The sequence below is a fragment of the Orussus abietinus genome, unplaced genomic scaffold (assembly GCF_000612105.2).
Source record: "Orussus abietinus isolate OABI.00-Male unplaced genomic scaffold, Oabi_2.0 scaffold93, whole genome shotgun sequence".
NCBI lineage: Eukaryota > Metazoa > Arthropoda > Insecta > Hymenoptera > Orussidae > Orussus > Orussus abietinus.
The window spans coordinates 13347-34171 of NW_019394262.1; the positions used below are offsets into that span (position 1 = coordinate 13347).

The following is a 20825-nucleotide window of genomic DNA, read 5'->3' on the forward strand; positions in this document are numbered from 1 at the left end:
GATATACAAAGAGAAACGCGTGAGAGAAATTTTTGCGGCCCAGTAGTAAAAAGTTTTTAAGGGCTTTGAAATCATTTTCAATGTAGTCTCAGAATAATTGAATTGCCACCTAGAATATCCCGTATAAAAAAATCCACCTTTAATAGTACTATCCACAAAAAATACATATATATGTGGAGAATGAGCGCAAAAAATTCTGTTCCTCGAATAGTGGGAAGCTTTTAAACAACATATGTATAAACGAAATATATATATAAATGGTAACGTAAAAATATAAAAATATAAAATATATAACATATACTGTATATATGTATAAACGAAAAATTCTGTTCCTCGAATAGTGGGAGGCTTCTAAGGGACTCTGAGTCACTTTGGATGCACGTCTCGAAGTGAATGACCGAATTACTATTTGTAACATCACTTGAGCTTGACAATGACGATGAAATAATTTCTGATAATTCCGCTATTGCGATAAAAGTAATTACGAAGCTGAGTGTAAAGTCACGGAACGGGGGAAATCGTTTGAAACGGGTTCGAGGGTTCATACGAGGCTTGTTCGTTCAGTCATGTCGTGTTCTTCATACCTTACACTTCGGCTCGGTACAGACTTTCGCTCCTCGTAAACCTCGAGTGCTTAAAAAAGAAAATAACATATCGAAGGTCTCCGAAAAATATGGACTGCATCGTCGACCGGCCTTAATATATTGCAATACTTTTTGCAGAGTCTAAATTTATCTAGGAATTACTTTCCGATTTATTTCCCCGTTCGTATTGTATATCTGTAAATGATGTTACGAATTAATTGTTTGATTAATTAATTTATGAGTGGTATCTCGGGGAGTGGGGAAAAGTATGTGATGCGTCGGTACGGGAGATGGGTTTGAAATGACGAGTGATTGACGTTCTTGAAAAATTATTAACGAGAGCCTTAAAGCGCGGGGGGAATTTATTTTTGGCCAGGGGCATTTATTTTGTTATTTCTGTAATATGACAACCTGACATTATGTTAATTGCTTCACCATTGATCGAACGGAAGGTTCAAGGAGTACTCGTCTAGTTACGTAAACACGGGAGAGAAGTTACGTAAATCTCGAAGGTACGCAAAGAGTCCGCAGCCTCTTTTGCACCTCGCCTTTCCCGATGTACACAAATTCTTCCATGAGATTTGCATACGAGCATTGCATAGATTACCGGCCGAGTGTTGCGTAAAAAATGCAAGACTCGGGACTCCTCCTCATCCTGCCCACGTAAGGACCTCTTAGCCGCCTCCTTCGCCAAACTTCTTCCCACGCTTATATGTATTTCTTTTTTTTTAAACACTCCATTGCATATTAAAATCGAAATTGAAAATTTCCTCAGAAAGGGAAAAGGTTTCAGTGTCCGCAGGGAAAAGGGAGGGCATTGCAAATGATATCTTCAGTGATAAATAAAAATAAATGAACGGCAACTTCGCTGCTGGGGTCTTTGAAGTCCTGCACGAAGAGTTAGATCTTTTCGGTCATCTAGAGGACTGGGGGATCTATAGGATTCCAATGTCGTCTTTTGGGATTAAGGATCAATTCTAGATTAAGGGGATTCTAGATCATCCGTATGGTCGAGAAGATGACGGCTGCCGAGGAATCGGAGCCTTTGATATCAACACCCGCGGCATCCACCAGCAAGCAAAGGATCAGTTATCGATCCGTCACTTTTGTAAGTTCTGAGAATATGGAACAAGATGAGATTATCGATCAATCCCTCCCTAAATAAAACCAATACAAATGACAGGGGAAAGACCCTAAAAGAGGCCTTTTCTAAAATTTAGAGTCCTTTCAAAGAGGTCCTGAATGGATCCTTGGATCTCATAGTTCAGGATCGATACGAATTTATCCAGGATTAATGAGATCTTCGGGAACTTTACGTAAGCTCTTACATAAACTATAATTCTGTAACTTTTGTAAGATCTAGGAACGCGGATCAAAGTGCAATTATCGATTAATCCCTCTCTAAATAAAACTGAAAGGCCTTGAAAGAGGCCTTTTCTAAAATTTAGAGTTCTTCTAAAGAGATCCTGGATGAGTCCTTGGATCTCACGGTTCAGAATTGATCGGAATCTATGCAGGATCGACGATTTCCTTGAGGACTTTACATAAGCTCTTATATATACTATAATTCCATAACTTTTGTAAGATCTAGGAATGCGGATCAAAGTGCAATTATCGATCAATCCCTCTCTAAATAAGACTGATCCAAATTACAGGAAAATGGCTCCTGAAAAAGGCCTTTTCTAAAATTTAGAGTTCTTCTAATGAGATCCTGGATGAGCCTTTGAATTACAGGAAAAAGGCTCCTGAAAAAGGCCTTTTTTAAAATGTAGAGTTCTTCCAAAGAGATCCTGGATGAGTCCTTGGATCTCACGGTTCAGAATCGACCCGAATCTGTTCAGAATTGATGATTTCCTTGGGGAATTTACGTAAGCTCTTACATCTGCAGAGATCAAGCCACAGGTAATCGAAGATCGGGTTGATCACCTTGAAGGATTGATTGGTGTCGCGTAAGACTTGCGACCGCTCGGAGATATTTTAATCACATAGATCACTTATCTCTCCTGATATGTAATACCCTCGGTGATTTCTTTTCAAGAAATATTTTCAAAAGCATCGAAGAGTGAGATATTACTTGAGGGTCGTGTCTGATCAGACAGGGAATCAAGGGTGGAGACGTCGGGGAAGCCTTGCGGAGAGCGATTCTCTTCAGGGCTTCCCTGGGGGCGAAAACGGGACTGTTCGAAGTTCATCACAGAGTTCAGCTTCGGGTCCTCGACCTCAAAAAAAGGAAAAGAAATTTAATACAACTTATCAATTACTTTAGGAGGAAAATGGCAAACCGACTTCAGGCAGTTGCAGCCCCATGTCGTCGCTCTGCATGGAATCGATCATCGATCGGACATCGACCACTGCTTATCAAATCGATACCAGAGACAGAATCACGTATACATGGAGCGATGTAAACGTCTATGTAACTGCAAAAAAGGACCGCTTTTGGGACCGATTGTTTATTAAAGGGAAACGACCGGTCGAACAGAAGCACATCCTGAAAGATGGTAATCACTCTTCCTCAATCTAAGACAATTTCTTTCCGTCAAATTCAGTTTGGTAACAAATTTTATCGGATTAGTGCACCGTTAAAAATGAACTACGGTAATTTCATATCATTTTCGAGGGGATTCTATAGAGACATGATATTCTAATATTGTAGAATATTTTCAAATATAATTGTTAACGTGTGTTGTTCACTCTTGAGACTTCAAATTTATAATTTTACTATACTCTTGGGTACTAGAGTATGGGAATTTTATGTGGGATGAAAATCTATGGAAATTTACGTACATTTTTGCATACCTCATAACCGAGGTCTCACATAGAAAAACGCAAACTGAAGAAATTAAAAATTAGGAAATGTATATTTACCATATTGGTACATTTTTATATGGATTAAATGTAGTATTATATTGGGATTTTCTGTAACTTAATTTCTGTGCCGAGTATGATTTTACGGATATAATTGCACTTCAATTTATTGTGGCATCAAATTAACCAACGATTGATTATGTAAATTTCCCATGAGTATTTTTATTCACGTGAGACAATTTTGCTTTTAAATTCGGCTTGACCGAATTCAATTGTCAATTGATGGAACTATGTATTCCAGTGTGCGGAGTCGCTTATCCCGGGGAGCTTCTGGTGATAATGGGCTCTTCAGGGGCTGGGAAGACGACTTTGCTGAATGCCTTGACATTCAGGTCAGCTCGAGGTGTGACAGTCTCCGGAATCAGAGCTGCCAACGGCCAAAGGGTTACCCCGAGTGTCCTGACCTCCAGGATGGCCTACGTCCAGCAGGACGACCTGTTCATAGGCACCTTGACGGTGAAGGAGCACCTCCTTTTCCAGGCGATGGTCAGGATGGACAAGGACATTCCCTTCCGCCAAAGGAGGAAACGAGTCGACGAGGTCATCTCCGAGGTAGGCCATAATTTCAGCATTTTCCTTATGCCTTCAAATCAATATATAAATATCACATTGCTAATGTTATACATGAATGTCATGTTGATGCACTACATTGGCATAAAGGATTAAACTAAAGGGAGGAAAGGAGGGAAATGACTTTTGTCCTTTTTTCGCCCATCGTTTTCGTCAGCTGGCTTTGACAAAATGCCGAAACACCGTGATCGGGATCCCCGGAAGGGTTAAAGGACTCTCTGGAGGAGAGATGAAGAGGTTGTCCTTCGCCTCCGAGGTCCTGACGGATCCTCCTTTGATGTTCTGCGATGAGCCCACCTCGGGACTGGACTCCTTTATGGCCCATCAGGTTGTCACGGTGTTGAAGACCCTGACTGGTACGCAAGTCCTTCCCGTAGACTCTATAAAGGATGGATAAAGGACTTAAAAGGATGGTGGGTCTAACCCCGTTGTTTTCTTCAGCACGTGGGAAGACGATCATCGTGACTCTTCATCAGCCATCCTCGGAGTTGTTCGCCCTTTTCGACAGGATACTGCTGATGGCCGAAGGAAGAATCGCCTTCATGGGCACTTCGGAGCAAGCCTGCACATTTTTTAAATCGTGAGTGGGATTCCGGCAGCATTTAAGGCGACGTTAAAGTGGCGTCAAAGAAGTCTATTAATCTTTTTTTCCGAACCGGGTCTATCGAATCGTTCCAAATTTTACAACGCGAATAAGGAAGGTCCTGACACCCATGAATCTTAAATCCTTTTAAATTTGTTTATAGAGATTTTTCAAATTGGTTATAAAAAATGAAGTTTCAGGGGGGTTAAGGTTTTCTTTATAGCCTCCATATTTACGTTGTAAAGCTTGAAACGATTCGGTGCATTCGGTTCGGAGAAAAGTTTCATGAATGATGGACCTCTCGGAAGTCACATTCACATCCTCTTAAGGGTCTTGAGATTTTTTAACCCATGTCTGTCCAGGTTGGGAGCAGCCTGTCCCAGCAACTATAATCCTGCCGACTACTTCATCCAGCTCCTGGCCATAGTTCCTGGCCGAGAGGCCTCTTGTCGGCATTCCGTCAACTCGGTTTGCGATACCTTCCAACGAAGCGAACACGGCATGAAAATCTCTCTAGAAGCCGAGACCGTCAACGGGGATTTTGAGGATTCGTTGAAGGATTCGTCTTCCAGACATTCACCGTATAAAGCGTCCTGGTGCGAGCAGTTCCGAGCAGTCCTTTGGAGGTCCTGGCTCTCGGTCATCAAAGAACCCATCCTGATCAAAGTCAGGCTACTCCAGACTGTGGTATGAAATCCAGGATCATCCTTATCAACAATGAATTAAAATGAATTGAAATGAATTAAAAAGAAATTAAAATGAATTTAAGAATCTAGTTGAATCTTCATTTCTATTCTACAGATGGTTTCGTTGCTGATCGGTGTCATCTACTTCGGCCAGAAGCTGGACCAGGACGGAGTGATGAACATCAATGGGGCCCTGTTCATATTCCTCACCAACATGACGTTCCAGAATGTCTTTGCAGTGATTACGGTAGGTTGAAGGGTTTATGAGAATCTTTGACGGGTACCTTATCGTATTTATATTAGGAACTTGATCTCTTTATCGGGGTCGATCATTCGATCGATCGTTTCAGGTGTTCTGCTCCGAACTGCCGATTTTTCTGCGCGAACATCGCAACGGGATGTACAGGACGGACATTTATTTCATTTGCAAGACCCTAGCCGAGGCGCCGATCTTCCTGGCGGTGCCTTTGATCTTCACCACCATCACCTATCCCATGATAGGACTTTACCCTGCCGTGGACCACTTCTTCATAGCTACTGGGATCGTGGCTTTGGTGGCGAACGTCTCGACCTCGTTTGGTAGATGTTCCATACTAATTTTTAATGCTATTTCCCCACAGAAGCATGGTAAAAGGAAAATCGTGGACAAAGAAACTCTTCAGACCATCCATCTAACCCATGGGAACTTTTTCGTCTCTTCTGGAACCATGGCTTTGGTGGTGAACACTTCGATCTCGTTTGGTAGATGTTCTACATTAGTTTGTAATGCCAATTCTCCACAGGCTAAAGACAAGCTTTGGATGAAGAACCTCTTTGGCTTATCCATTCAATCCATGGGATCCTTTGCTCCATAGGGAACATTTCTCAGCACGTGCCGGATTACGACGCCCGGGTCGCGTTTCCTAGGCTCCAGATTAATCCTCTCAATAGATAGGATAAAAAGAAAGTTGAAAGAGGATTCGCATAGAGATATTATAATAAAAGCAACCAAAGAGATCCTGTAAACTCTTTCCAGGATACCTTATCTCCTGCGCCAGCACCAGCGTCTCTATGGCGCTCTCCGTAGGGCCTCCAATCATCATACCTTTCTTGCTCTTCGGTGGATTCTTCCTCAACACTGCGTTAGTACCTCTCGAACAATTCATTCTAACGATTGCCTGTTCAATAGATGCCTTATCAGTGCAATTAATCCCTTGGAAAACGAATTTACTTCGCAGGTCCGTGCCGATCTACTTCAAATGGTTCTCCTATCTGTCCTGGTTCCGATACGGGAACGAAGCTCTTCTTATCAACCAATGGTCCCAGGTGGAAACAATAGCTTGCACGAGGAGCAACGCGACCTGTCCGAAAAACGGTCACGTTGTTCTGCAGACTTTCAACTTCACGGAGGTTGGCTGATCTCTCTTGATCACTTCATTAAGGCGACATGAAAGTGGCATCTGATTAGTTCATCGTTTATGATATTTTTTTTTAGGTGTACCGAACCCTTTGAAATTCTCCCGGATGAATATGCATGCCCCGAGGAAGGTCCTGACACCCAGGAAATTTTATATTCTTATTAAGAAATGTTACAAAATATTTATTAAGAGATTAGAAAGGAATCAAATTTGATGGGCGGTCGAAACCTTCCTTGGGGGGTTTCGTATTCACGTGGTGAATTTTTTAACGATTCGACACACCTAGTTAGGGGAAAAGTTGAACAGGCGAAATCCCTAGACGCTACTTTCCTACCCCCCTTAACCGAAATCCTCATTAACGAGGCGTTTTCCTTCCCAGGACGACTTCTGGCTAGACATTATCAGCCTCTTCTCTCTGATAGTGGCCTTCCGATTTCTGGCGTTCCTCGCGCTGCTCTCGAAGACGTTCAACATGAAGCAGAAGTCGACGTCCTAGAACGACTCTACACGTCGAAAGCAACTCCACCTGGCAATACTTCTACGACAATAAACTTTGTTTTCCCCGGTAACCAGCGAATGCGCGAATCGCAATTTCCGAATTTCCCTTCCTCCACCGTGAATGGCGATCCCATAGTATTCCCATTGAATTTCTCCTGCGAGCAAGAAACTCGGTGGAGTCTCGCGTCAAGTTCAGTCCTATTTTCTTTTTTCTTTTTTCAGACCTAACCTAGACAACTTCTCCCTTTTCGCATCGAGGGGGATACATTGCATCGCCCTCGATGGCCAAGCACCGCAACTGCCAGCTGCGACTCAAAAAACGCATTTTCAGAGCAACTTCCTGTCCTGCTTCGACCACATTCGGTATCGGTATCGTTGACAACCGGTTGTCAGAGGTACCGTGAGACCGCACGTGGGAAGAAAAAATCCATTCCACATGCAAGAACATCCTCGTCATATGTCGCTGCGCCGAGTAAATGCAATTGCAGAGTCTCGCCCGGAAGTTTCGGGGTAACTCGACGCTGCGCCTTATTAAACCTCTATATTCTTCAACAACTCGTGGAAAACGATATTTTCGACAAATTGAAGGAAGGATTTGTCCATTGCGACTGCACCGTGAATGATATTGAACGTTAATATTGAAAAATGTCGTAGAGTCGAGGTGTCTTTCTATTTTTCAAGATGGCGGACGTAGCGAGACTCGACCGTTCGATCTGGTTGTTAGGATCGAAGAGGCGATTTGTTTTGGGTTACACGTCACGAGAAAATGCATTGTGATTAATATTGAGAGATAATATCGAAGAACGTCGAAACGTCGAGGTTTCTTTCCATTTTTAAAAATGGCGGACGTTGCTAGACTCGAGTTCTTAGGATCGATGAGGTGATTAGTTTTGCATCGCTTGTCGCAAGAAGATGCATCGTGATTGATATTAAGCAATATAATTGAAAAGTGTCTTAAAGTCGAGGGGCTTTTATATTTTTCAAAAGAGTGGACGTCGCTAGTGCATCGCGATTGATATTAAGCAATAATATCGAAAAATGTCCCAACGTCGAGGTGTTTCTATTTCTATTTTCCAAAATGGCGGACGTTGCTAAACTCGAGTTCTTAGGTTCGAAGAAGTGATTAGTTTTACATCACACGTCACGAGAAATGCATCGTGATTAATGTTGAGCGATAATATCGAAGAATGTCGCAACGTCGTGGTTTCTTTCTATTTTTAAAAATGGCGGACCTCGCTAGACTCGACCGGTCGATCTGGCTCTTGGGATCGAAGAGGTGATTAGTTTTGCATCGCACGTCGCGAGAAAATGCATCGTGAATGATATTAAGCAATAATATTGAAAAATGTCTTAAAGTCGAGGTGTCTTTCTATTTTTCAAAATAGCGGACGTCGCTAGTGCATCGTGATTGATATTAAGCAATAATATCGAAAAATGTCCCAATGTCGAGGTGTTTCTCTTTCTATTTTTCAAAATGGCGGACGTTGCTAGACTCGAGTTCTTGAGATCGAAGAGGTGATTAGTTTTGCATCGCACGTCGTAAGGAAATGCATCGTGATTGATATTAAGCAATAATATCGACAAATGTCCCAACATCGAGGTGTTTCAATTTCTATTTTTCAAAATGGCGGACGTTGCTAGGCTCAAGTTCTTGAGATCGAAGAGGTGATTAGTTTTGCATCACACGTCGCGATAAAATGCATCGTGATTGATATTAAGTAATAATATCGAAAAATGTCCCAACGTCGAGGTGTTTCAATTTCTATTTTCCAAAATGGCGGACGTTGCTAGACTCGAGTTCTTAGGTTCGAAGAGGTGATTAGTTTTGCATCACACATCGCGATAAAATGCATCCATCGCGTCGTGTTTACCGTTCCGCAATACACGTTAATACCCACGTACTCGGGAAGTATAGTGTCGAACGTATAAGGTTTCGTTCTTCGATTACCATAATCCGACACTGGAGGGTACCGGTACAAAGGGAGAAATTTTTACGGTAGCCAAGGCCCACTTGGGGGCTCCGGAGCCCCAATCGCGAAGAAAGCTCCCGAGAAGACGGAAGGTTCTAAATTCCCGTACGGTTAAATTAATTTTGAGGTGATCGAGGTGATTCGAGAGGAGAAAGTGTCCAGAAGAGTCTGCAACAGTGGGTGTCGAACAAGTCAAGACATTGGACATTTGGGATGTATGGACTGAGCAAAGCCAAACTTTTCTTTGATATTCATGTGAAGGCCGCGAAAAGGAAAGAGAGCGAATGAACGGGCTATTTCTTATTTCCGTCTTGTTATTGAATAAGCTGGCGCCATGTTGCGCTGCACAGCTGATTCGAATAAAAAGAGAGGGAAAGAGCGAGGAACCGCCTCTTTATATCATTTCTTTAGTTCTGTTGTCTTCTTAGTTCGATCGGTGTATGGGATCCATGAAATTGCTTCCATGGATCTGACTTTGAAGTCAGATCTGAAAAAGTGAGGACAGAGATTATTTTCTCAATGATAGACTTTTGCCATATTGCTTTGCGCTCTATTTTCACATTAAAAAAAAGAGAAAAAAAAATGGAATGAAAACAATTTATACATTCTCTTTCATTTCTGCTCCCTACATAGATCAACGTACGAAATCTGCAGATTCTACATCCGTGCATCTGACTGTGAAGTCGGCAGACCTGAAAGAAGAAGAGTAGAAGGACTCCCTTTTTTCCTCCCCTTTTTGTTATCGCCATTTTGTGCTGTGTAACTATTTCACGTAAAAAGAGAGAGGAATTACGAAGAAAACAACCCCTCTATTCTCTCTCTTCCAGTTCTGCAGTCTCCATAACAAGATCACCAAAGTCTATACATTCAACGAGCATAGGAGCGGCACGCGCAGTATGAGCGCGTACCTGTAATCTGACAAGTAAGAGCAAACGAACGGCATAGGAGGAGCAACCGAGGGAATCGAAGACCTTAAAGGACATAGCAAAATGATGACATTAATCTCGACGTGTCAGTGCTTCCACGGTGACAACTAGAGGTGTCTGACATCCACTTTACAACTGGAAAGAAATAAGAATAATTTAAAGAGTAATATATATGAGAGGCAGATCCATCCGGTCTCTCTCTCTCTCTCTCTCTCTCTGGATCTGGATCGAGATCGGGAAGTGGAAGGGGGAGCTGGTCTAAGAGGGGGAAAGAAGACTGTCTTAGGGCCCCATGTCCACAGGACACCTCTCCCTGCTCCAGTTATCACGTTCCCAGAGATAACCGCTCCTGCAATTGCGTTTGATATATTGAAACCGGCTGTGATAACATGTGATCGAGAAGTGACTTCGGGCGTTAAGGTACGGCTCGAAGAATTATGCAAAACGAAGTGGTGCTCGCTCGTTCCGTGATTTAATGATTGCGGTCACTGATAGGGTTTCCGGAAACGGGAGCAGCGATCGAAGTGTGCTCGAATGCGTTCTAAGGGGTTCGTCGGACAACCTCGGCGTCGCAAGACGTGACGATAATCATCCCCAAGATGGCCACGGTAGGACACTCTGCATTATCCAGGAGAAATAATGTTTTAAAAATTATCTTCCTCCCCCTTTCAGTCGCTCATGCTGGGGAGCACCAAACAGGTGGCCAGTGACTCCTCGAAAGGGGTGACTTTGTCTTGGTGCGATCTTTCGGTCTATGCGACCGATCGTGGGAACAAGATCTGCAATCAGCTGATTAAGAATGGTAATTCGTCGATTAAGAAACTCGGTTGAGTTTCGCGCCATATACATATAGGCGCGAAATACTGACCTAGTCATTATCTACGATGTTCAGCCTGGCGCGTAAAACTAGACAAAGAATTTCATTTTCTGAACCCCTTCAATGAGTAATGTCAACTTTAACCAGGCCATCGAGGTTGGGCTATTTTTCTGCGTTTTTTTTGTACTATGAACGAAACCGATTGGTATATTTAATACGGAGATATGCAATATTAAATATTACACTTCGCTCGGGATGCCTGACATTTTTTAAGGACTTGCCAAATATATACACACCCAATTCGGAGATTAGTTTCACCAACGATTTGACCTCTCAGGTATATATCGGCTGACTCTTTCATATAATCTTAATCTTGAATTTAAACGAGATTGAGTAATACATGGAATTTTAATAAATGGTTGTGTTTATTTATAGTGCGAGGCGCGGTGCAGCCTGGTGATCTAACCGCGATCCTGGGAGGCAGGTAACTCGATCGTTTTAATTTGCAACACTCGTTCATGTTACATGCAGCTCATCTCGAAGATATCGGACACGTTCGTTTCTGATTTTTTTTTTTCATTTTTTAGCGGCGCAGGGAAAACATCGCTGATGGAGGCGCTAGCGTTTCGAACCTCTCGTGAGTAGACCTAAGAACAATGTACTTTCCCATTGACATTAGGAGGCAATGACAGTAATGTTTCTGATGAACAGCTGGGGTGATAGTGCACGGAGATGTCTACGCGAATGGACAATCAGTGGGTTCACCATACATGCGGCACCATAGTGGATTTATGCAGCAGGAGGACATTTTCATCGGCACTATGACAGTCCTGGAACATCTTACATTCATGGTGTTCATAAACAATGATCTTAAAAGGAGAGAAACATTTAACCAAGCCTAAATTTCAGTCCCTCTTCAAATCTGCATACCTTACAGGAGATATTTTTTAAATCTCCTTTACCGTTTGTCCTTAAACCTCGAACTTAACAGGAAGTAAGTCCTTAGGATGAGAAATTGTAGAGATGGGAATATCTGTTACTTTTAAAATCTATGGCAGAATCTTAATTGCGTAGATACCCTTCTTGATACTCGTCTTAAAACCTATTTAAGGTAATACGAAAGAGGGCTCTTGTTTACGAAATTTTTCCTCAGGCTGGATGTATCGAATCGTTTGCAACTTTGTCACTAGAATATGGAGGCCCTAAGAAAGGTGCTGATACCCATGGGCTTTCATTTTTTATATGTATATATTTTTTTTATTAAATTTGAAATTTATGTCAAGACCTTCCTTAGGGCCATATTCGCGTGATAAAATTTTAGGCAATTAAGAACATCTGATTTGGCTAATATTTCATAGACGATTCACTCCTTAGATGCTACTCTCATGTCAAATTAAGGACTACAATTAGAGGTCCTAAGTGGGATCAGAATCTTGACTCGGGATATCCGTTGTCACGGCTTTTGTTTAAGTTAATTTCATATTTGTTCTTTTTGCTGCATGACAAGGCGCGCATGAAGCTGGACAGACGAACGAAGTCCTGGGAAGTCAGACAAAGGATCGACAGGCTCCTGAGGGAAGTCGGATTGTCCTGCAGGAGCAACACCAGGATAGGCTCAGGAGGAGACGACAAGGTCCTGTCAGGAGGCGAAAAGAAGCGACTGGCGTTCGCTACCGAGGTGCAACAATTGTTGACGGTTCTTAAATGTCTATTTACATAACTCAATAACGAACAGAATTCTGCACCACGGGGCTCGATTTACAGTATCGCCGTTACATACGCAGGTCTTGGATTAAATTGTTACTGCGGTTAGCGCGTTCGATGTATAAGTGAAGGTAGAAATGTAGACTCGTTGAAACGCTGAGACTTAATTACACGTGCAGAGCCTATGATCAATTTTTTCATAAGCCCGATTGAAAAGGACGTTTAATGGTTGATAAATAACATCGATGGTGAGCGGAGAAGTTTGAGAAAAAGAAAAGTGTGTGGAATTTCTAGCAGTGGTTGTAGAGATGAGTAAATGCAGAACCGAGACCAAGTCCAAGACCTTGGTAGTCTTGCAACTTTGATTACGTCTTCTACTCTTTGCAAGAGGAAGGCCAATACTAGTCTTGCTCATTTCCTCTAAGAGATTGACAAATGCAAAACGACGAAGACCAAGACCATGATAGGCTTTATTTTGGTCTTGGCTTCGTATACTCGATCCTCCGTCTTGCAAAAAGTACAAGACCAAGACAAAGACCGACTTTGCTCATCGCAAATTTCTTGCTTCGTTCCCAGTTGCTGACGGATCCGAGGATCCTGTTCCTGGACGAGCCCACCACGGGTTTGGATGCCCATTCCGCGAACGTTTTGGTGGGCCAGCTGACCACTGTTGCATCCAGAGGCAGAACCGTCCTCTGTACGATCCATCAAGCCAGTTCGGCGATTTTCGACACCTTCCACAGAATCGTCCTGGTGGCCGATGGCAGGATCGCCTTTGCCGGCACCAGCGAACAGGCAGTCAGATTTTTTACCAGGTGACTAGCACATCGGAAGTACTTCCACTTAAGTTTCCTGGGAACCTTCTCTTTCACGAATCAATTCTATTTCCAGCCTAGGGTACGAGTGCCCAAAGACGTACAACCCTGCGGACTTTTTGGTCGCCACTTTGGCGATCACTCATAACGACGAGGACCATGGCAGAAGGACTACGCAAAGGATATGCGACGCTTTCCTCACGAGCGACGCCTGCAAGGAACTCGACGTCGTTCTGCAGCTGCAGCTGCACATTGCGCAATCCTATAACGTAAATACCGATAATGATCCGTTTCTCTGATAATTACCATCTCGTGACGTCATTGAACAAGGGAATCCTTATTTTACAGTGGAGGAAGGATCTGCGAGAGGTCAGCGAATTGTAAGTTCCTTCCCGAGGGGCTATTCACTCGGAAATCAGTGAAAACGATATTCTTCTTTGTGAACCGATTGCCTTTCATTTGATTAAACAACAATGCGACTCGGTAATAAGTTCAGCCGTAAAATTGTGACAATTCGGTGATTTCCAGCGATATCTGCATGCGAGTTTCCAGTTGATTACCGGCATTAAAATCCATGATTTCCTGAGTTAATAACCCCTCAGTCTAAATTAATCTCAAGTTAAGTAACTTATTAGTTATGATTTTTTAAGCAAGCATCCGCGATGGTGGTGGAGACTCTTCTGGTTGACCCATCGAGGGTTCAAGCAGGTCCTGCGAGACCCATCGCTGCAGTTATTAAGGATCCTCCAGAAGATGGTGAGTGACATTGTACATTAAACAGGAGCCCCGATTATTCGGTAATAATTAATCTGATTAAAATCTTCAGTGCGTAGCCACAATGGCAGGCCTTTGTTTCGTCGGGGCAGTCGCTCTGGACCAACCAGGAATCCAAGCTGTCCAAGGAGTGGTCTTCATTCTGGTGGCCGAAAATGCATTTTTTCCGATGTATGCAACCTTGGCCCTGATCCCTCAGGAGATCCCTCTCTTCCTAAGGGAATACCGAGGAGGGATGTACTCCATCCATCTGTACTACATCTCAAGAATGATATCTTTGGTGAGTAGGGGTCCAACAATTGGTACCCAAACGTCGTTATCCCTCATTATCTGGTACCATATATTTTTTTTACTGACCTTAATCATGAACTTCCACTTTTTGCTCATGGTTCCAGGTACCAGGATTAATGGTAGAACCGGTGCTATTTTCTACGGTGATATACTGGCTCGCAGGACTTCGAAACACGTTCAGAGCATTCGGTTTGTCCATGTTGGTGGTAATCGCCACCATGAACGTCTCCACGGCTTGCAGTGGGTTTTGCACAGTTTCAAGAAGATTATTAATATGATTTCATTAATTGGCATTTATTAATGTCTGTGACTATTGTTCCAGGTTGCTTTTTCTCCGCGGCTTTCGACACGGTGCCTTTGGCGATGGCTTATCTGGTTCCCTTCGACTATGTGCTGATGATCACCATGGGACCTTTTACCAAACTCAGGTTCCCACTTAATGAATATTATATTTCAGGACTGGGTTAAATAAACATTTGTGGGGATTTTTCTATCCGTGTTGCAGTACACTGCCGGTCTATATACGATGGATTAAATATATTTCCTGGCTCCTGCACTCCACCGAGGCTCTGACCATCCTTCAGTGGGAAGGAGTCCACAATATCTGTGAGTTACTTTCAATGTGATAAATACTTTTTATATCTCGCGGAAATTTCCCATGGGAAGTTTCAGGAAGAAGCATCCCTAGTAGCACAAAATATTTGTCCTATATTTTCTATATATTTAACGAATATCGTACATCTTGTAAATATTCACTTTAGAATATTATCTCTATAATATTTATATAACATTACCTCCATGTGTTTTCATAATATTTTTCTACCAGATGTACGATACATTTCGTTTCATTTTAATACAAGTATTTTTTAAATATTATCTGCCGAATACATTATAAACGTTTTAAATATATTTAAAATCAAAATCACACGTTTCGCTCCTATAATGAAATAGCGGAACGAAAATATTACCGAAATTTCTCGTGCTTTTGTTTTATACAGAATGAAGTGTCTGATAATAGTCGTGAAGTAAAAAATGTATTTTTATAACATGTTCATAAATTCAACAATATAATTTATAAATTATGGAAATGAATATGCCATTGGGATTTTCGACAAATATATTAGATATCTTCGAATGAAATATTAAAAAAATCTGTCGCTTTAGATATTTAGCAAAGATTACAAACAAATATTTAAGAATTGTTCTACGCTTCTAGGGATTTGTCATTCCTGATTAGTAGAGCGGATAATGTATATGTGGTTTCCAGAAACTCGGTAGAGTTTCGAGCCAAGTACATTTGTGCGAAACATTCGCAGTGTTCAGGAATGATCTGGGAAACATTACTGCAAAGTGTATCAATGTTGATTCTTTTGTTCTTTTTAGCCTGTCAGGCTCCTCATCCAGATTTGCCTTGTATCGCCGAAGGCTCTGTAGTTTTGGACCAGTATGACTTCGAGGCTGATCACTTCTGGCAGGATATGATGCTCATGGGGATCATTTACATGGGTTTCCACCTGCTGGGGTACAGCTGTCTGTGGAACCGCTGTCGCTCAAAATGAATTAGCTTTAGGTCGCTAATGCGGAAGAATTCGCTCAAAGAAACTAACGAAACGATAATCTTGTCTAGTCGTGCGAGTAAGTTTTGGCAAGACGTTAATCGTATACAATTCCTCGGATAATGGACGACTTCTGTTTAAGGGGGTTGGTAGATTGTAAGATGCGTCTTAATCAAAGTGAGTTTAAAAGAGAATCGGGGGTATAGGAAATACTTAAAGGGCTATTTATTTGATGTTTTATACAGAATTTAAGATAAAAATGTTTCAGAGAATGTATTTCGAACTGACGGACTTGTGTAGGCCGGAAATTTATAACTTCTATCTCACGATTCAATAGAACGGTACGTCCGAGACAAAAAGTTAAAGTGGTTTCGGAAACAAGAAGGTATGATTTAACGGCACAGATTTTTCATGAAAACCTGTGTTAAAAGATATTGACAATTAAAGTGCAGAAACTAAAGGTGATTTTTATCGGCCCTTCGTGTCGTAGGTTCTTAAATACTCTCTTCTACTCTCTAAAATCGCCTTAACGTTTCAGGCTTACCATTCTTTCCGAACCGTGGAAGGAAGAATGACATTTCCACCCTCCGGCATTTTGTAATGTTGAAAGACTTTCTACGGTAAATTCTGCACAAAATGTCAAGTAAAATGGCCACGTAAATGTTTCCAATACCTTTCTATTCTCTTTTAAACTCACTCTAATTAACCCTTTGAGGACGGAGCTCTTTTGACATATGAGCGAAATTCATCGGGGCGTGCAAGCAATATTGGACCAAACGTCGGACGCATTTCTGCCTCGTTAGGACGCAAAGGGTTAAATCGTATTCCACAACCCCCTTAAGACTCCACGAGTGGCCTAGGAAGCGGAATAGCAGGGTGGAAGACGCTTCTCCATTTCTTTCTCTCTTTTTTTTCTTACCGAAGTATATATATATAATGTCTAATCGTTAAGTAATATTTATCCCATCGATGGCTATTACATTAATTACATCTTCGAGGCACGCCTCGACGTATAACGATTAAGAGCTAGGGAAAAGAAAGGGAAAAGGAAACGTGAGGGTGATGAATTTACGAAGAGCCTCCCTTCGGGGCCTCTGTATACCCCTTCGTGTAAAACGAGCTTGCATACGTGTACTTGCATCGGGTAAATCGGTATATCGATTCGAGTATCGTGTACTGGACGTAAATTATGTACCCTGGGACAGAAATGGGAGAAAACGAGGCTCGCGTTAGGGCTCTTCTAGTTTCAAAAGAACCCTAGAAAATCCACGAAAATCCGCAAATGCGAGGAAAAAAGCTCTCTTCCGAGATTTCTTGAGAAAAGGATTCCATTCGCGACACCATTCGCTTCGTTACAATTTTTACTAGAATTATTGAAGAGAACCGTCGAGTCTATTTATTGTTAGCCCGTAATTTCGTGCTGTTGAAATGTGTCCAAATTTTATTGCATTATCTTTTTCAAACGAGGGTTCAAAAAGTTGGAAAGAAGTTACCCACGACACGTATGAATACAATGTCGAGTGATATTATGAAGTTTTACTTTTTAAGAGACTTATTATTGAATACGAAGGAAACGGCACGAACTTATGGACGATGTGAATGTAACCCAGGCAGTTCTCGCTTTAGGAATTTTTATAATTTGCACACTCTTTGTTAACTCTTTATTTCGCTTTGCGGATTTTTCAACCGTGGATACTCTCGAGGAATTAATTAAGTAAAATGCGAAAACTGCCTGTATCTTGATTTTGGAAATGCTCGAGTGCGCAAATGTTCATTTCCGTCGAGAATGGAGGATCAATTTGGAGGATGAGGTCCATTAATGGAATCGATCTCCTCCCTATCTCGAATTTGCCAAGGCCAGAAAAATATTGAACGAGCATCTGCGAGTAAAGTAGGCACTGAAATCAGCTACACGGTTTTGGGAACGCAGCACCCGTCCACTCTGAGTTTTTATATATATATACATACCTCCTAAAAAGATTTGGCTCTCCGGGCTTTCTATCCTTTTTCCTTATTTTATAGATTTCCCTTTCACTTAGTCGACGGCTCCGGTGTTAATTAATTGACTGTGAGACGCGCTTAATGCATACGAAACAGCGAGACCGAAACGAAAGCGTCCAGCAATCCTCCCATGGTTCTTCCATGGGATAAATGGACTTCGTACATCCGATTAATCCCTTGATAGTTTTATGGAAACAGTGAAACAAGAAAGAGAGCGAACAGAGGGGCGATACTTTCCCTCTCTTCTTTTCTTGCAATTAGATACACGGCCGCCATATTGTGTTGCGCAATGGTTTCACGTAAAGAGAGGAAAACAAGAAAACAGCCTCTCTGTTTGATCTTTCTCGTTTCTGTTGTCTTCGTACGTCAATATACGAAATTCATATATCCTATGTTCATGGATCTGATTTTAAAGAAAAAGAAAGAGAACAAATAGAAGGGCTACACTTTCGCTCTTCCCTTCCTGTTGTTATACAGGCGGCCGCCATATTGCGTTGCGCAATAGTTCCACATAAAGAGAGAAAAAGTGAGAGAATAGCCCATTTATTCTACCTCTCTCATTTCTGCTGTCCTCACATCCAGATCAGTGTGTGAGATACATGCATTCAACGTCCGTAATTCAAATTTCGAGTGCAGCGAAAAAGAAAGAGCGAACAGAGGGGCAATTTCATATTGCGGTACGTAGCTGTTACCCGTAAAAATGGCAAAAGAAAGCGAGAAAACATCCCTTTTGTTCTTTCTCCTTCGATTCTACTGTCTTTATAGTTAGATCGGTATGCGAGGTCCATACATTCTATCACCATGGGTTCATCATACGTAGACTGGGAGACATCAATGCCCTCCTATTCTGCACAGGCGATGCCGTATCTGCAGGGAAGGCATTCATATCCGCCACTATACCTTTCTCGGTTACTTCCGACACATTTATAATTACAGGGAGGAGGGTAGGAGGGTAAGGGTCGAGACTTTTGACTCCCCTCGCCCCTACGAGATACGAATTTGGTAGAAAAGCTAGCCTCCTCCTTTGGAAAAATAGCGGTCAAAATATAATCGCTACGAGTATCGCTAGGACTCGGTTTATGGCTGTCCTTCTATGTACATTCGCACGCTCCGTGGACCGGATTCTGGGAATAATCCCACCGACGAGAGATTTTTCACCCTTTCGCCTCCCAGTCGATCTTAATTAGCTTTTTTGTCTAATGTTAAAAGGAGTTTCCCTGATCCTATGTCGATTCGTCCTGGAGTTGGCGATCTTGAGCCATCTCTCGTCGTGGTTAGGATATTAATTTCTTCCCACGAAGTAGCATAAGGAGATACAACGCCATGTATTGAAATCCTCCCCACTTTAGGATCCTAAGATCTTCAGATTTTTTTAAGGATCTAGTGCCGAGAGCGTCTCCTCGACGAAATTTTTCAATTAGACATTATCGCCTGCTAGCGGGTCCGCTAGCCTTTATCGCGTTAAAAACACATTATGTGGATCATCCGTGGATTATCGTTTCGTTTTGCGTACCTTAATTGCAAGATTTAAAGCATTTTAGGTCATTTACGTTGGTGGGAAATGTTTTGGTCCTGTAGGATTGGAGTTCCCTGATTTTCCGCAAGGAGTGCTCGCGTCGTTAGATCAGGGAAAATCTGAGGTCCTGGGTCCTGATTCTGAGATCACTTTCTATGGAATCGAGCATTAGTGTTATGTCTCCTTATACTACTTCATGGTTCTACCCCTAAAATCATCTCATTGTCGGCGTTACTAGGATTACTGATGTATATCTCCTGTTCTATGTACAGTCACACATATTATGGAAAAAGACCGATGAGAGCAAGGACTATCTATCCATAAACGTAGGATATACGAAGCCCAACAATTCGTATGATATCCTTGCGAATGAATATTGAAAAAGGAAATAAATGAACACCGGGGCTTTCTTTCTCTATCAGATAGTTTGTTATTATACTGCGTTAAGCAACCCTTTCATGTAAAGGAAAAAACTAGAAAACAGCCCCTTTGTTCTCTCTCTTTCAGTTCCGCTGGCTTAATACATGGATCTGATTTTTAAGGCAACAAATCTGAAAAAGAGAGAACAAAAGGTCTCTACTCTTTCCCTTTTATTTTTACATAGACTGCCAGCATATTGCGCAATGCGACCGTTTCATGTAGAAAAGAGGGAGAAAAGCAATGTCCATTTTCTTTCTTTAAATTCTGCTCTAAAGTCAGATTATTGTTTGGCATTCGCACACCCTACATTCATGTATCTGTCGACGAAGGACCTCTTTTCCTCCAATCGGACCCAATTTTTCCTGGCACATCTAAGAATTATTAACTATCGTCCTTCCACGTTTACTCGCACTTAATCGGGACAATTCCGACGATTACAGATGGACCCGTCTCTCGTCGACATAATTTAACCATTACTTTACACCGACGATTACTCGGCCGGGTCCTAATAGTTTACTTAACACTCATCTTAAGTCCTGTACACAGAGACGTCGAAACTCGCCTAAACCTACGGAATGGAAAACATTGATTTTCGGGTGTCTGTAGCCCGCAAACTGGACACTATCGAGAGACTCCTCCTTTAAACACTCTCCTATACAGTTGCCTATCTAAACGATTACACGATTACTTCTATGGCTGACAGATTTAAATCTGGGCGACGCGTCGAGCTGTCTCTGGGAGTCCCAGCATCCCGTTTATCAATCGCTGATTAATTCTCGTTTAACGAAATTGTCCTTTTCACAGTGAAAAGTACTCAGCTGATCGCAAACTACCCATGTGAAAAATAGTAGA

The 20825-nt window shown here is 42.0% G+C and overlaps 2 protein-coding genes across 9 annotated transcripts; both read left to right on the plus strand.

Annotated features, from left to right (window-relative positions):
* The first annotated feature begins 571 nt into the window (after positions 1-571).
* On the plus strand, positions 572-7245 carry LOC105700660 (protein white). 4 transcript variants are annotated; one of them, XM_012426715.2, is made up of 12 exons: positions 572-660; positions 1360-1692; positions 2851-3082; positions 3691-4001; positions 4177-4375; positions 4461-4599; positions 4965-5289; positions 5404-5535; positions 5639-5867; positions 6304-6409; positions 6506-6677; positions 7065-7245. In XM_012426715.2, the coding sequence occupies exons 2-12, from the start codon at positions 1591-1593 to the stop codon at positions 7179-7181; spliced, it is 2064 nt and encodes a 687-aa protein (XP_012282138.1). In that variant the 5' UTR covers positions 572-660; positions 1360-1590; the 3' UTR covers positions 7182-7245. The 4 variants fall into 4 exon arrangements, with proteins under 4 accessions (XP_012282138.1, XP_012282137.1, XP_012282136.1 ...); XM_012426714.1 differs by having other exon boundaries at positions 591-1247; XM_012426713.1 differs by having other exon boundaries at positions 591-1096.
* Positions 7246-10321: 3076 nt separating this feature from the next.
* On the plus strand, positions 10322-20758 carry LOC105700661 (protein scarlet). Of its 5 annotated transcripts, none has more exons than XR_002762433.1 (16): positions 10322-10499; positions 10575-10687; positions 10752-10881; positions 11332-11380; positions 11484-11533; positions 11608-11747; positions 12404-12574; positions 13177-13415; positions 13492-13684; positions 13764-13795; positions 14066-14171; positions 14242-14469; positions 14585-14724; positions 14803-14908; positions 14986-15086; positions 15864-15980. XR_002762433.1 is itself a non-coding variant. In XM_012426718.1 (16 exons), the coding sequence occupies exons 2-16, from the start codon at positions 10679-10681 to the stop codon at positions 16037-16039; spliced, it is 1866 nt and encodes a 621-aa protein (XP_012282141.1). In that variant the 5' UTR covers positions 10322-10499; positions 10575-10678; the 3' UTR covers positions 16040-20758. The 5 variants fall into 5 exon arrangements, 3 of the variants coding, with proteins under 3 accessions (XP_012282141.1, XP_023290571.1, XP_023290570.1); XR_002762434.1 differs by having other exon boundaries at positions 13764-13784; positions 14585-14720; XM_012426718.1 differs by having other exon boundaries at positions 14585-14720; positions 15864-20758.
* The last annotated feature ends 67 nt before the right edge of the window (positions 20759-20825 follow it).

What these genes read in the sequence shown, in the direction of transcription:
- LOC105700660 (XM_012426715.2), top strand. Translation starts at nt 1,591, where the DNA reads ATGGTCGAGAAGATGACGGCTGCCGAGGAATCGGAGCCTTTGATATCA. An exon ending in ATGTCTTTGCAGTGATTACG is followed by an intron (nt 5,536 to 5,638) that starts GTAGGTTGAAGG and finishes CGATCGTTTCAG; the next exon opens with GTGTTCTGCTCCGAACTGCC. An exon ending in AGACTTTCAACTTCACGGAG is followed by an intron (nt 6,678 to 7,064) that starts GTTGGCTGATCT and finishes TTTCCTTCCCAG; the next exon opens with GACGACTTCTGGCTAGACAT.
- LOC105700661 (XM_012426718.1), top strand. An exon ending in ACATTGCGCAATCCTATAAC is followed by an intron (nt 13,685 to 13,763) that starts GTAAATACCGAT and finishes CTTATTTTACAG; the next exon opens with TGGAGGAAGGATCTGCGAGA. An exon ending in GGAAGGAGTCCACAATATCT is followed by an intron (nt 15,087 to 15,863) that starts GTGAGTTACTTT and finishes TGTTCTTTTTAG; the next exon opens with CCTGTCAGGCTCCTCATCCA.